Genomic DNA, 14,657 nt, shown 5'->3' with positions numbered 1-14,657 from the left:
AGTTTTAGAAAACTACTACTTCTCAATTTTTTTTTTTGCATAAATTTACAACTATACGGCAATTTAAAAAAAACACGGCTCTCTATGGACTCACCGACGCCTATCATCTTAGATCAGCTTAAAAAATATTTCAGATTTTTTTAAAACTTAGAAATATAATTTTAATTTTTTAAAAATGGAAAGATCATTGGTGCTATGGGCACCAAATATCTATTCTGAAGATGTTGTAAACAAAAAAATAAAAATAAAATGCTATATTGCTATGCGAGTGGCCGCGTCTCTATGGACCCACTGACGCGTATCATCGCAGATCAGCCAGATCCTTGTTCTCACTGAATTATGGGACCCATTTGTTCCTGGCTCGACCCGTCAATCACATAGCAAAATCTCCTACGGGGCACCACCATTCGTACACAGACCAGCCCCATGCCGTAACCAAATAACCACCGTCCACTCCCATCCCACTCGCGGCCCCCCTCCCTCCCTCCCAGATCAATCAAACCAAGGTAGGCAAGCAAGAGATAGAGACCCAAAAATGGCGAAGCTGCAGGAGACGTACGCGTGCTCGCCGGCGACGGAGCGCGGCCGGGGGATCCTGCTGGGGGGCGACCCCAAGACGGACACGATCGTCTACTGCGCGGGGCGCAGCGTCATCTTCCGCCGCCTCGACGCGCCGCTCGACGCCTGGGCCTACACGGACCACGCCTACCCGACCACCGTCGCGCGCATCTCCCCCAACGGCGAGTGGGTCGCCTCCGCCGACGCCTCCGGCTGCGTCCGCGTCTGGGGCCGCAACGGCGACCGCGCGCTCAAGGCCGAGTTCCGCCCCATCTCCGGCCGCGTCGACGACCTGCGATGGTCCCCCGACGGCCTCCGCATCGTCGTATCAGGGGACGGCAAGGGGAAATCCCTCGTCCGCGCCTTCATGTAAGCGGATCGCTTCCCCCTCCCCTATCTGTCTCATGCCCGTTCCGTACCGATCTCGGCAAATCGTACAAGGATTTGGGGGAATTTTGTTATCATTGATCTGTCATTAACACTCCATTTCTAACGAATAGGCGCTCGGTGAAGATTTCGTCTCAATTTAAGGGGAGGTCATTTATGATGAAGGATAGCTTGTCATTGACATTTGGTTATTATACTTTATAAGGCTCAATTATTATTATCTAATCTAATAATAATAATACACGATCTACCTTGTCTTTCCCTGTAATTTCTACGGTGAGAAAGTGATTAACATAATTTTGCGCTAAGAATCCGTTGATGGATGTATTCCGTGAGAATTTCCTCCAGGTAATTGGGGGTGATTTTCCACGAAGATAATAGGGACATGAGAGAGTAACATGCTGTTTGCACCGCGTCTTGTTATGTGCTGTTTCACTCCGGGTATATAATCTTATATGCTAAATTCTCCCAAATGTGTAGGTGGGACTCCGGCAGCACGGTCGGCGATTTCGATGGGCACTCGAAGAGAGTTTTGAGTTGCGACTTCAAGCCAACACGGCCATTTCGCATTGTGACATGTGGTGAAGATTTTCTCGCGAACTTCTACGAAGGACCACCATTCAAATTCAAGCACTCCATAAGGTGTGTCGTTTATATTCAAATACTAACATAAAGTATGAATTCTGACATCCATACTTTATTACTTTGTTAGACACTTACTGCAAAGTGTGTTCTCCTAGTTTTTGGGTTCCCAAGGCTTGTTTCTTTATCTTTCTGCTTTGTAACTTCGCTGCACATAAGCCAGATATTACTTGGTACCACAGTATGTGCGCATGCAGTAACCTTCCGTTTGCCTCTGTATATAGAATGTCTTAACAAAAAAAATCATATGTCTGATCTACAGCTGTTTTTGTGCCTGCGTACGGCACGATATGAAGTGCTAATTTCCCCTTGTTTTTTAAATCCTGCCCTTGCAGAAATTTGCTTATCTGAACTGTAGCGCTGAATACTCGAGGCTAAACCGCAAAGTTGTCTCTGTTTGTATACTCCTAAATCTAGTTGTGAGTCCATGATTTGAGTAGCACTCACTATGTTTATTGTCACCTACAAAGACAGTTCGTTTGCTGTTGGTTTCCTCTTTGGACTATGTAGAAATTTCATTTTGCTTGTTGCAGCTGTAAGTTTGCGGCAGCTTAATCCCATGAATTAGCTTATGCTTAAGTGGTGACAGAACATGATATGCGATTGGAGTACTTAGATTCTACATATTGCTCCCTTATGATGTTTCCAACTGAGTGGAGGCTATGTAGGAATCATGTTTGCTCCATATTTCAGAAATACTTTATTTGTTTTTCATTTGTCATGGACCATTGTTTCATCTTGTAATTTATTTTCTTTCTTGGTCTCCTAGACATGAAATTCATATTGTCGGTTCCCTTTGAATTTCAGGGATCACTCTAACTTTGTTAACTGTATCCGGTATGCACCTGATGGAAGCAAGTTTATTACTGTGAGTTCAGATAAGAAGGGTTTAATATATGATGGAAAAACTGGAGACAAGATCGGAGAACTATCCAGTGAAGACAGTCATACTGGGAGCATATATGCTGTTAGCTGGAGTCCTGACAGTAAACAAGTAATTTTAATACGAGTTGTTCCCTGATATCAGTTACTGCACACATACTTAATGTCACCAGTTTCTGGTCCATCGAGATTGGGCTTGGTCTGTTCTCGAGTTCCTTCATTAGGCGTGGTTCCAGAACCGACCACAGATTCATATATCGTAGTTTGCAGAACATAATGCTGTCAGTCATAAAGCATGATCTATCTATATTGCTGATATAATACCTGCAAAACTGGAACTATTTATCCTGTACTTGCAAGATTTCTGTACCTAGGATGCACATGCATTACTGTCTTTAGCTGAAACTATAATCTAATCTTTAGCTAGGATACTTTAATGGTATTAATGCACCTTTGCTACCAGTCAATTAGTTTGTCTGACTCTAAGCAACTATGGTTGGCATGTCTATCTATTCTTAATGGAGACATCATTGTTGCTCATACCTTCAGATATTTTTTTAGCCATCATACCTTCAGGTCTATTCCTAATTGCAATCTGTTTGTTGCTCGTATGGTTAGGTTCTAACAGTTTCTGCTGATAAAACTGCAAAAATATGGGATATCATGGAGGATGCCAGTGGAAAAGTGAACAAAACTCTGGTTTGTCCTGGCATAGGTGGTGTAGATGACATGCTTGTGGGTTGCCTCTGGCAGAATGATCATCTTGTCACAGTCTCTCTTGGTGGGACATTCAACGTCTTCTCGGCAAGCAATCCAGAAAAAGAGCCAGTGTCGTTTGCAGGACATTTGAAGACTGTTAATTCTCTGGTATACTTTCCTCAAAGTAACCCAAGAACTATGCTATCTACAAGCTACGATGGTGTCATCATAAGATGGATACATGGTGTTGGATATGGTGGCAGGTTGATTCGTAAGAACAACACTCAGATCAAATGCTTTGTTGCAGCAGAAGAGGAGCTGATCACTTCAGGTTATGATAACAAGGTAAGAACTAAGAAAACCTCTAGGTGATCTGTGTGGCTAGTGTTATCAGATTATATGTCAGAGTAAATCAATTTTATATTTATTGGGATTGCTTTCTCTTCAAGTTATGTATAGGTTTAACCATTTAAGTATGAAGTGGTAATCATCGTCTCTACGCTTAGCTTACATGATAGGCTCACTAAAAGAACCATGTCTTGCATTTTTAGCCCATATTAGCTCATCAATATGATAGCACTCTAATATATTTGTATCTCATTATCGGATATAGATGGTATCAGTCATGGGATTTAAATTCATTGCACTTGGTTGCTGGATTGAAATGCAAGTTTAGTAACACCTATGAAGTTTGTGTTTCAACCTTCATGTGTCATGTTGTGTAGTAATTGGTTCCGTTGCCCAAAAATAATACTCCCTCTGATCCATAATGAGTGTCGGTGTTTTAATTCAGATTTTGAACTAAAATGAACTAAAACCCCGACACTTATTATGGATCAGACGGAGTACTACAAATCTGTTGGTATGTGGCTTGTTTAGTTTAATTCCATCACTACTTATAAAATTAACAATTGGACTGAAGATTGTCATGGCCTTCTTTTTTCTGTTTGGACAATGGTTAGGCTTTAGTTATGATGAGGAGCTTATGTATTTTCCTTGAAAACAGGTCTTTAGAATTCCTCTTAATGGAAATCAGTGTGGAGACGCTGAGTCAGTTGATGTCGGAGGTCAGCCAAATGCTTTAAACATTGCAGCTCAGCTACCTGAATTTGCACTGATTACCACAGATTCTGCGATCGTATTGCTGCACAAGACAACAGTCACTTCCACAACCAAAGTTAGTTATACTATCACTTCATCTGCTGTTTCTCCTGATGGCACTGAAGCTATCGTGGGTGCGCAAGACGGGAAACTGCGAATTTATTCTATCAGCGGGGATACTGTTACAGAAGAAGCGGTACTTGAAAAACACCGCGGTGCTATTACTTGCATACATTATTCGCCAGATGTTTCCATGTTTGCTTCTGCTGATACCAACAGGGAAGCTGTTGCATGGGATCGGGCAACTAGAGAGGTACTGTTATTTCATCACTTTCTTTAATCTTTTTTTACTTGCCCAATAATGGATGCTAGACTTTCTTATTAGGTCAGAAATTGTTAGGCGTTACATTATCTAGCATGTACATTCAGAGTTTTTTTTCCGTAATAATTAGTCTGGTTCTTAATATGCCCTCAAAGTATTTCTCATTCCGAATATATCCCAAATTTGTTGTGCTGGTTCTGAATATGCCCTTCCCTTCAGTTGAACGTGTGTTAACTATTATGTGTCTGCCGAGACAACCATAGCTTGTAGTGATTTTTGGGTGATTGAACATGCCTTCAAGTAGAAATTACTCCATAGCAATGTTGTTTTTGCCTTTCTGCGGAAACCTCTGTTCATGTTTTGTGTTAAATAAGCTCATGAATTTAGCATTAATAGTTAAATATTATCTCTCAATATGCATGGATAGACATAGGATGAGGGGGTTATATGGCTGTTAAAGTTTTGAACGAGTACTGTCCACTACAGCTTTACCTGAAATACTGTTACCAACTGAAACTTGCTCCCTTGGTGTACCATATCTGGATTACACTGCATCTAATATTGCTTTCTTCCACAGATAAAGCTGAAGAACATGCTGTTCCACACAGCTCGGGTAAACTCCCTGGCCTGGTCACCTGACAGTCGTTTGGTCGCCACAGGCTCAATAGATACCTGTGCAATCATATACGACGTGGACAAGCAAGCATCCAGCCGCATCACCATCAAGGGAGCTCATCTCGGCGGAGTCCACGGACTCACGTTCGCTGACAACGATACTCTGGTGACTGCTGGTGAGGACGCTTGTGTCCGCGTCTGGAAACTGCCACAACAATAGGTGCCCATCATCAGTTAGCATTCCTTCAGTGTCGATTGAAATAAACTTTGCCTGCTGTTGCCCGTATGGTCTCGCTGTTTTTCCACAGGCCGTGGCGTCACCTTTTAGTCTTTGCTTTCTTGTAATGCTCCAGGAAGAACTCTACTGTCGTTATTTCCACGCATCTGGTTTTGTGAGCGGCTGAGAATACAGGGATGCTGGTGTGTGGTTTTTTTATGAGTCTGCTCCCTGGAGTAGTTGTTAATAACTGACATTTTTTTGCTTGAGTTTTCACGAATCATACACCTATACATCTTGTTTTTAGAACACTATTCCACAGCTACCGATATGTACTTTTCATCATAAACAAGCTTTGTCATGCTGTTGTTTCTTGTTGACTGTATAACCATATCCAATCGAGAAAACCCATGCCATTGGCACGAAGCAAGATACATGTCCAAGCTGAGAATATCGCAATGCAGCAGCAGAATGTTCAGGTATACGGTTCTCTCCCGGTGTGAGGGCAAATGAGGGAACAAGATCCAGAAGCGGTGCTTGTTGCTTCCATGAAGGAAAGAACATGGTGGTGGCCCGTGGGCATGCGGACTTTACACGGTCGATAAGGTTCTTTTTTGTGTAATGTTGGGGGTTGGTGTACTGCTGCCACCTGTTGCAATGATTTTTTTTAAAAAAATAAAAAATCAAATCTATGAGATTTTTGAACTCTTTCTTCTTTCCAGATACAACTTTGGAATTCTAGATGCCAAACCACAAACCTTTAAATATTAGCAACCAAGGCTATGGGCACACGCTATTAAAATAATCAACCAACATCAATAAGAATACCAACACCAGTATTTCAGGAAAAATCAACTGAAAAAATTGTCTATGTTACCTAGGAGTCGAGTGTACGAATAACCATTGTCGAGGACGTGATCGTCGGAACAAATATTGCGAGGATAATCTTTCTCGCGACAAACCTGATAAAAAGGTACAGAACTAAGAACCATACCTAGAGAAAATTTATTTTTTCAAACACCATCAAGATCTCGTCGTCGAACAAAAGACCGAAGATCACTTATTATTGACGTGAAGTCCAAAAGAAAACATCTACCAAAATATTAACATAATTAAAAACACTACTATTATTAAAAACTCTACTCATAAATCAGGTTTCCTGCCCCCGTCGACGCCTAGCCAGGGAAAAAAACATTTGTTCTATAGAAGAGGCTGAGGTGGAGACGGTTGCTAGTTTTTTAGTGGAAAAAAGGGCGGCATCTGTACCCTTAGGCTGGTCATAGTGCATAGTAACTTAGATTAGTGTCATGTACTACCTTCGTATATATTGCATAGACATCAAGGTAGTACTCATATAGACTAGTGAACTCCTCTTATCACTCACTTAGTGGGAGGGAATGAGTTCACCTTGTAAACCAGTTCAACTCTCTCCGAACTAGTAACGTGGAACTAAATTTAGTCTTCCAAAAGTTGTCTCAAAACCTTTCATTGTTAATTGATGGGGGAATGCCAAACGGGGCATGTCCACGAAGCGGAGTCGCCCTCCCGTGTGAGGGTGGGCTCGATGGCAGCCCATGGCGAGTGGTCTCATGGCGGCTGGATCACAAAGGCCCATGGAGAATAGTTAGCCTAGTCGGCCTAGTAAGCGGCACGGACTCGCCACCGGGTTTGGCCTTTGTCATTGTAAATCTAGATGAGGGGTGACTATATAAACCCTCCTAGGAGAACCCTAAAGGGTACGCTCCATCATATCTAGCTCAATGCCAAGCAGGCTTAATAAAAAAAAAAAAAAAAAGCTCAACGCCAAGCGCTTGAGCCCTATCCGTCGCGAAATCGCCATAGCCGATTTACCCCTTGTAATCACCAAATTTATACGAAACATCAAGAAGTAGGTCTATTTTTCTTTGAAGGGGCTGAATCTAGGTAAATACCGGTCCCCTTGCAGTCTTGATCCATAGATGGCTACCTCTCAAGTGCTACCCCCTATAGCATCTGCCGTGATCATATCCTTACACTCATAGGTATCCACATGGCCACATCTTTTGAATCTCCATACGTACCGGATGCAAGCATGCCCATGGCAATGATGCATTTCTGGATTGATGAGAAACCATCGCACTCGTGCTCCAGCATGAAGTACTTATTGTACTCTCTCACGTCATGAAGAATCATCATGACTTGTTCGTCTTATAGCGTCCTGAAATCACTTGTGTTATAGGCTGCATCCTCGGCAAAGTTGTCGTTGTAGAGCATGGTATGACCCTACATTCTCTATTGGAGCTTGTATTTCATTCTCCCAAACTTGGAACCTCCACGCCGTCGACCAACCTTCGTGTGCTCGATGGTGGCATTCTCCTGCTCCATCAATTGATGGGTCATCATCTCGTCCTCGTTGTCCATGTCTACAAGTCAACAAAGAAATCGTCAATCAAATGACGACATAGAGAGGCAAGAACGGTGAAAAATGCGCCTACCAAGCAAACGTCCGAGCACCTTCTGTGCGTGGTGGGCGCGCATAGTGGCCGCCACGTTCGGGGCTCGAGTCGACAAACTGGCCGTGGCAAAATGAGCGGCTAGGCGGGGAGGCGCTCAGAAAGCATGTGCAAGCGAAGTACAACATTGTAATGAGCGACCACAACAAGGAGGGAAGAGAGGGGGTGGGAGACGGGGTCATGTTGCACGAAAACGGTTTTTGAAGGGACGGTTGTTTATCCGGCGGACTAGCTAAATATGTTTAGGGCGCGGTTTGGTGACGCCACTAATAAAGACTATCATACTGCACAATGTTTAATCTTTTTTTTTTGTGTGTGCATGGAACAACAATGTTTAATCTGGACGGCGGTTACTGACGTGAAGCCACCGTAGACGCTGTGGGAGCCCCCACCGCCCATCGCTCAACGACCTTTCATGGTAGCACGGCAGGCGGGCGGGCACGAACCGTATCCAGGTCCAACCGGCCCGCACACGAAGTGGAACTGCTCATCTCATCGCCATCGTGCCCTGCCCTGCCTGCGCAACCTCCTCCACCTCTTTTTTCCTTCCTTTTTCTTTCTCCCTCTCTCTCTCTTTCTCCGTCTCCTCCGCACCTCTCGCCTCTCCCACGACCCTAGGGCACGCTCGCCCCGCGCGCCGCATCGGCGCCGCCGCCCGCCGCCGGGCGATCCCGCGGCCCCCGCGCGCGCGATCTCCCTCCCGTCCGATCGCCACAGGTCAGTCGCCCCCTACCTCCACCTCTCCCCCACCCCTCTCTCCCGCTGCTCTCGCCCCCATCCCCGCCCCGCCCGTCCCTGATCTCGCGGCGCCGGTTCCTGGGCCACCGCCCCGTAGCACCATCACCCCCCCGTTGGTCGACGACGGGGTCCCCGGCCGCGCCCCCGATTCGCGCGCGCGCGCGCGTGGCGTGCGGTTGCGGTCGGAGAAGCCCGACGGTTCCTGGGGCTCGGCTCCCGACGCCGATTCGTCGTGGGCGGGCGGGCGTTCCGCTCTCCACCTACTAGGCTTGGATCGGTTTCGCGCTAGGACGAACAGGGCGGTTGCTTCCCCTGCGGTGCTGCTACCTATCGGTTCCGTTCCCTGCATAGTTTTCCTACCTGATTCGGTTCTGTTCCGCGGTGTTGACGTGTTAATTGAAACTAGGATCTCAACTGCGTGTGCTACGATTAACCAGAAGGAGAGACCCGCATTAGATCACCGTCCACACTTGGGTTCAACGAGGCGTCAGTAGGGTGCTCGGAACCAGCCGCTAGAGGTATTCCCCAGTTGCAGTTTACATCGCTCATCCTTTGTTCTACCAAACTTGAAGGCATATCTTCACTATATGCTAGCGGTATCGCATCCTCTAGGAGCCAGCTTGCTCCGAGTTTTACCTCCCTCTACATTAGAGCAGTTTACATGCGCCCGTTTAGGCCTCATATGATTCGTATAGGATTTACATCCCATGAGATTTTTTTCCTGCACTACTTGTTTGATTCATACGAACATAGGTCCCGTAGGAACCAATCCTATAGGAGTCTTGCAGTGCAAATCCTATAGGAAAAAAAACATTCGGTCATACCTCATGGAAAATTCCTCTGGCACAATAAAGGAGGACTCGTCTTTCCATAGGATTGGACTATGCATGACATCCCCAATCCTATACTTTTCCCGTTCTTATGTTTTTCCTACCCTATGAATCAAAGGAGCCCTTAATGTTAGTGGACCTACTCATGTTCGTGTGAATCGCTGTGCTAATTTCAGAACGTATTTTCTGTTTTTTCAGTTTAAACAGAGAGCTTCCACGATTGCTACCAACCTGCCCGTATAGCTTCCTTAATTCAAGCATGGAAGACCAGCCAAATGACTCTGCCGTGTGCGCTGCTGAGCAGAGCCGGGAGAACGAGAAGCCAGCAGCTGCCGGCGAGCCCGAAGCAGCAGCAGCAGGGGACGTGTTCATCTACAGAGAAGATGTTGTTTGCCTGAAAGAAAATCCGGATACCCGTGGGTTGGTGATGGAAGTGGCTGGCGAGTACGATTCCGAGGGCAGCATCACTGACGACGACACCGACACCGAGGAGAACGAGCGTAAAAGTTCTCACAGAACTGAGAAGGGCGGCGGTGGTGGTGCTGCTGCGGCTGCTGATGGTGACAATTGCAGCCATGGGTCTGATCTTGACAGCCTGCCGGATAACAAGGTTAGGGTGCAGTGGATCGATGGTTCGGAGAAGACGGAAGATATCGACAGCGTGGCTGTGGTAGACAGGAGTTTCCTCCATGGGGACATGGTTGCTTCCTCCTCTGACCCGACTGGCCAGATGGGGCTCGTTGCGGATGTCAGCCTCGTGGTTGATTTGAAAAGTGCTCGTGGAGATATTGTTAAGGGTGTGTCTGCCAAGGATCTGAGGCGCATCAGGGAGTTCAATGTGGGTGACTATGTTGTCAATGGCCTGTGGCTTGGTCGAGTTGATGAGGTGTTTGATAATATTACTGTGTTGTTTGAGGATGGCGCTGTTTGCAAGGTTTCAAGGGCAGACCCAATGCGCCTAAAGAAGGTTACGGGGCCATTGCATCCGGATGTAGCATGCCCCTTTTATCCAGGGCAACGTGTGAGGGCGGCCTCTTCGTCTGTGTACAAAACATCCAGATGGCTTCATGGAATATGGAAAGCAAATCGTATTGAGGCTACTGTCATAAAGGTGGAAACTGCTGCAGTCATTGTCTATTGGATTGCGTCTGCGCACTGTGGTACAAATCAAGAATCTGTTCCTCCCGAGGAGCAGAACCCAAAGGATCTGACTCTCCTGTCTTGTTTTTCATATGCAAACTGGCAATTGACTGAGTGGTGCTTTCCTAACACATGCTCATCATCATGTACCAATGCTGCTTTAACGGAATGTTCAAAAGCCAAAGAGCCAAGTTCCGAGCACTCGTGTCTAACATCTGATGCTCCTGAATCTGCCATTGATGTCCAGGCTGAAAATAGTAAAACAGATTCAAATCCCGGGCAAAAAGATGGTGATTTTCCTGCTGATCAACCAAATACCTCTGATGGAGATAATGCATCTGTAGCCAAAGACTCAGAATCAGGCACTAGTGTACCAACCGCTCCGAAGGAGGGAGTGCAGGATAATGGAACTTACAGAAAAAAGAGTAGAAAACTTATTTTTAAAAAGGAGCATAAAAGAACAAAAAGAAGAGATGAGATCTTTGAAAGAGCCCTGCTGATCGCAGACACGCATACTAAGGTTGATGTCATATGGCAAGATGGGACAAAAGAATATGGAGTAAGTTCCATCTCACTGATCCCGATTCAGAGTCCAAATGATCATGACTTCTTCCCAGAGCAGTATGCTGTGGACAAGGTATCTGATGATTTTGATGGATCGTCTGAAGCAAGGCGTGCGGGTCTTGTTAAAAGTGTTAATGCAAAGGACAGAACTGTATCTGTGACATGGTTTAAGCCTTCATTGCACTCACAGGAGCCTAGGGAAATTGAGTGTACTGAAATTGTTAGTGCATATGAACTGGATCCCCACCCAGACTATGATTATTGTTATGGAGATGTTGTGGTCCGCTTGCCATCAGTTTCACATCCTCTGGAACCAACCATTAGTGGAAGCACCATGGAAGTGGACAATAATGTAGATTCGGCAGAAGCGTTGGCTGCTTCAAATACGGTGCCCTCTGATGTTGAGGCAGAGCAACAGCTTTCACAAACGGAATCCAGTTCAGAAGTTACCGGCCTTTCCTGGGTTGGAAATATAGTGGGTTTCCAAGATGGTGAGATTCAAGTCATTTGGGGTGATGGGTCGCTGTCAAAGGTATTACATAAGTGCAGTTAATGCAGCAAGTACCGCTATTTATGTTAAAGAACTAGCATTAGGTGATCTATGTTATCTCATGTCAGTTACTGGACTGTTGATCATCAATTTTTGCCTTGTCACCCCGTTGAGGCTTGTCCAGCCTAACCTTATTTTGTTTGCTTTGCTCATGTTCATCTGGAAGTTCTACCTGACACTTCCAGAAAAATAACCTGCTCCATGCACTACCTCTATTTTTTGTTAATGAGTTTGTATTGTTATTTCAGGTTGGGCCTCACGAGATATATGTTGTTGGCCGAGAAGACGACGGTGCCTCGCTAGATGATGGAACTGCCTCTGATGCTGCCAGCTGGGAGACTGTTGATGATAATGAAATGGACGTGCCTGATGATTCTGCAAATGTATTCTCTACTGCCAGGCTGTCATTTTTCTCGGTCCAGTCATTCCTCTCCAAAGCACCTTTTAGCTTCCTTTTGTTCCTTCATTGATTGCTGCCTTATGTTTCAGGATGATTCACAAAATATAGCCGAGAATAGCATTCCAATGGAGAATGGGTCATTTGATTCCCAGGAGGAAAGTTCTGTCGCAAGTGGTCCACTAACTGCTGCTTTTGGCTTTGTAACCCGAATCGCAAGTGAGCTCTTCGCCCGAGGTAAAAAGCATTTAGATGGGTCAAACTCAGATGCTATGGATGAAGTTGAATCTAATGAGGTTTCAGAATCTGGTGATGATGACACTGATAAAATCGAGGATGAGAACCACATCGCGACATCGGAATGCACTGCTATGGCAACAAATGACTCTTCTGCTGAGAAGTCTGCAGATGTGGTTATGGCTGACGAGCCTGCAGATTCTGATTGCTTGAAACATTTTGACGTTCTGCAGTGCCCTCCAGACCATCATTACCTTGAAAACATAGTACATGTAAGTTCTGCTACGCCACTGTATTTATTACTTATATCCATACATGTATTATGCTCTTGTGTTGCATCTTGAACAGACTGTTGAAGGGCATGTTTATTATTATTAGTTTCTTTGTCTACTGTATTATTTTGTTGGTATTTCCTTGCTTACAAATAAAGCTAAACAATGTTCTAGGGCACTGGTGGAAGAAAATGGGTCAAAAAGGTACAGCAGGAATGGAGCATACTCGAGAAGAACCTACCAGGTTTGTTTCTTCTTGATCAAGTAGAACGATTCGGCCATAAAAGTGTGCACACATTTTATGATTTTGCTGATGCTCTGTTTACTGCAATTGTAGATTATATTTATGTGAGGGTATTTGAAGATCGTATGGATCTCATAAGAGCTGTGATTGTTGGAGCAAGTGGCACACCGTACCAAGATGGCCTTTTCTTCTTTGACTTCCACCTTCCACCTGAATTCCCACAAGCCCCTCCAGTAAGTACCACAATTAAATAATCCCATTCTGGTTACCACGTCTTACATAATGTATGGCCTATTCTTTTTTGTTTTGCGTCTTTATTCTGGTTACCACAGCTGCTTTCAGTTTACGTTGTAAGTGAGTCCATAAGAGCTAGTTGTTCTGCTGGCACTGACTGCAACTTTCCCATTGTTAACATCTATTGCCAAATCTGCAGTCGGCGTACTATCATTCGGGTGGCTTGCGTGTAAATCCAAACCTTTACGTGGACGGGAAGGTTTGTCTGAGCCTCTTAGGTACCTGGAGCGGCAGAGGAAATGAAGTATGGGATCCATCATCATCTAGTATTCTCCAAGTGCTAGTTTCACTTCAGGGGCTTGTTCTCAATGAAAAGCCCTATTTTAATGAAGCTGGATATGAGAAGCAAGTCGGTACTGTTGAAGGGGAGAAGAATGCACTGCCATACAATGAAAACACATATCTGCTGAGCGTGAGGTCTATGCTGTATATCTTGAGGCGGCCTCCAATGGTAATACACCCCTCTCTCTTGGTAACCAGTTCATTGGTGTCATACTGTCATTATGTAGTTAATTCAACTAATGAACAAAGACTATTTTCTGAACACCATGTTTATCCTTTCTACTTCTCCGTCATGAGCCAACATGCATGTATTCTAGATCATTATATATTTTTCATGATAATTAAGCGGACCATGATGACCCAAAGATATTAATTACCTTGCTCTTGCATAGAACCTTAGCCATAAGTTTCGTTTAGTCCTTTGAGGTTCTGATTGTTTACATTTATTACTATTGCTGCAGCACTTTGAGGATTTTGTAAAAAATCACTTCTGCAAGCGAGGACGCTACATTCTGAAAGCTTGTGAGGCCTATTTGCAAGGAGATGTGGTCGGCACGCTCAACGACGATGCCTGTTCCACTGATAAGAACAAGGAGTACTCTTGCTCCATGGGCTTCAAGCTTGCATTAGGCAAAATCTTACCACGGCTGGTCACAGCTTTGAAGGACATCGGAGCTGACTGCAGCCAGTACGAGCACCTCGGGAAAACAGAAGCTGGGAAAACAGAAAGTGTTCAAGAAAGCTGACCACTGAGCCGAGTTGCATTCAGATCTTCTTTTGGCTTCAGAAACATGATAAACTTCACCCCACTGTTTTTCATATAATTGTACATTCAACATTTGTTGTTTCTATGTGAACATTTTGGAAATGTGGTTCCAAATGAATCCGTCTCTTCCAAACTGGGGAATCGAGGTGCCCTTCACAGTTTATGTTTTTTTGTTGAGCTTGTGGGGTTATTAAGGCCAGGCTAGCATGCAAGATTTGGTTCGAGCCTAGAAATTCCAGGAATAGGGATGCAAAGCCAACTAATGGATCAAGCCAAGCCTGGCCTAGATATTCCAGTCACAGTTTACATACCCTATTGAAGTTACTGTCCCACTTTAAGTGTTGGTCAACATTGTAGTTTAAGGTGTTTGTGTGAAGATTTCAACTTTCAAGAGTGTTTTTCGTGGAAGTTATCTCTGAGATTTTATC

The 14,657-nt window shown here is 44.8% G+C and overlaps 2 protein-coding genes across 3 annotated transcripts; both read left to right on the top strand.

Moving 5' to 3' along the window:
- The first annotated feature begins 495 nt into the window (after positions 1 to 495).
- On the top strand, positions 496 to 5,737 carry LOC127340996 (actin-interacting protein 1-2). Its single transcript, XM_051366765.2, has 6 exons — positions 496 to 927; positions 1,426 to 1,587; positions 2,395 to 2,581; positions 3,088 to 3,513; positions 4,175 to 4,582; positions 5,169 to 5,737. The coding sequence occupies exons 1-6, from the start codon at positions 536 to 538 to the stop codon at positions 5,424 to 5,426; spliced, it is 1,833 nt and encodes a 610-aa protein (XP_051222725.1). The 5' UTR covers positions 496 to 535; the 3' UTR covers positions 5,427 to 5,737.
- A 2,760-nt stretch (positions 5,738 to 8,497) lies between these two features.
- LOC127340995 (probable ubiquitin-conjugating enzyme E2 23) lies at positions 8,498 to 14,657 on the top strand. Of its 2 annotated transcripts, XM_051366763.2 has the most exons (9): positions 8,498 to 8,632; positions 9,682 to 11,719; positions 11,986 to 12,120; positions 12,227 to 12,371; positions 12,438 to 12,643; positions 12,818 to 12,887; positions 12,981 to 13,120; positions 13,321 to 13,632; positions 13,925 to 14,657. In XM_051366763.2, the coding sequence occupies exons 2-9, from the start codon at positions 9,743 to 9,745 to the stop codon at positions 14,207 to 14,209; spliced, it is 3,270 nt and encodes a 1,089-aa protein (XP_051222723.1). In that variant the 5' UTR covers positions 8,498 to 8,632; positions 9,682 to 9,742; the 3' UTR covers positions 14,210 to 14,657. The 2 variants fall into 2 exon arrangements, with proteins under 2 accessions (XP_051222723.1, XP_051222722.1); XM_051366762.2 differs by having other exon boundaries at positions 12,227 to 12,643.

The sequence above is a fragment of the Lolium perenne genome, chromosome 3 (genome assembly GCF_019359855.2).
Source record: "Lolium perenne isolate Kyuss_39 chromosome 3, Kyuss_2.0, whole genome shotgun sequence".
Lineage (NCBI taxonomy): Eukaryota > Viridiplantae > Streptophyta > Magnoliopsida > Poales > Poaceae > Lolium > Lolium perenne.
This window is presented reverse-complemented; position numbering and strand designations above follow the sequence as displayed.

Coding starts and splice junctions, on each gene's coding strand:
- LOC127340995 (XM_051366762.2), top strand. CDS start 9,743: ATGGAAGACCAGCCAAATGACTCTGCCGTGTGCGCTGCTGAGCAGAGC. Junction 11,720..11,985: donor GTGATGGGTCGCTGTCAAAG/GTATTACATAAG, acceptor TTGTTATTTCAG/GTTGGGCCTCACGAGATATA. Junction 12,888..12,980: donor ACTCGAGAAGAACCTACCAG/GTTTGTTTCTTC, acceptor CTGCAATTGTAG/ATTATATTTATGTGAGGGTA.
- LOC127340996 (XM_051366765.2), top strand. CDS start 536: ATGGCGAAGCTGCAGGAGACGTACGCGTGCTCGCCGGCGACGGAGCGC. Junction 928..1,425: donor TCCCTCGTCCGCGCCTTCAT/GTAAGCGGATCG, acceptor CCAAATGTGTAG/GTGGGACTCCGGCAGCACGG. Junction 4,583..5,168: donor GGGATCGGGCAACTAGAGAG/GTACTGTTATTT, acceptor TTTCTTCCACAG/ATAAAGCTGAAGAACATGCT.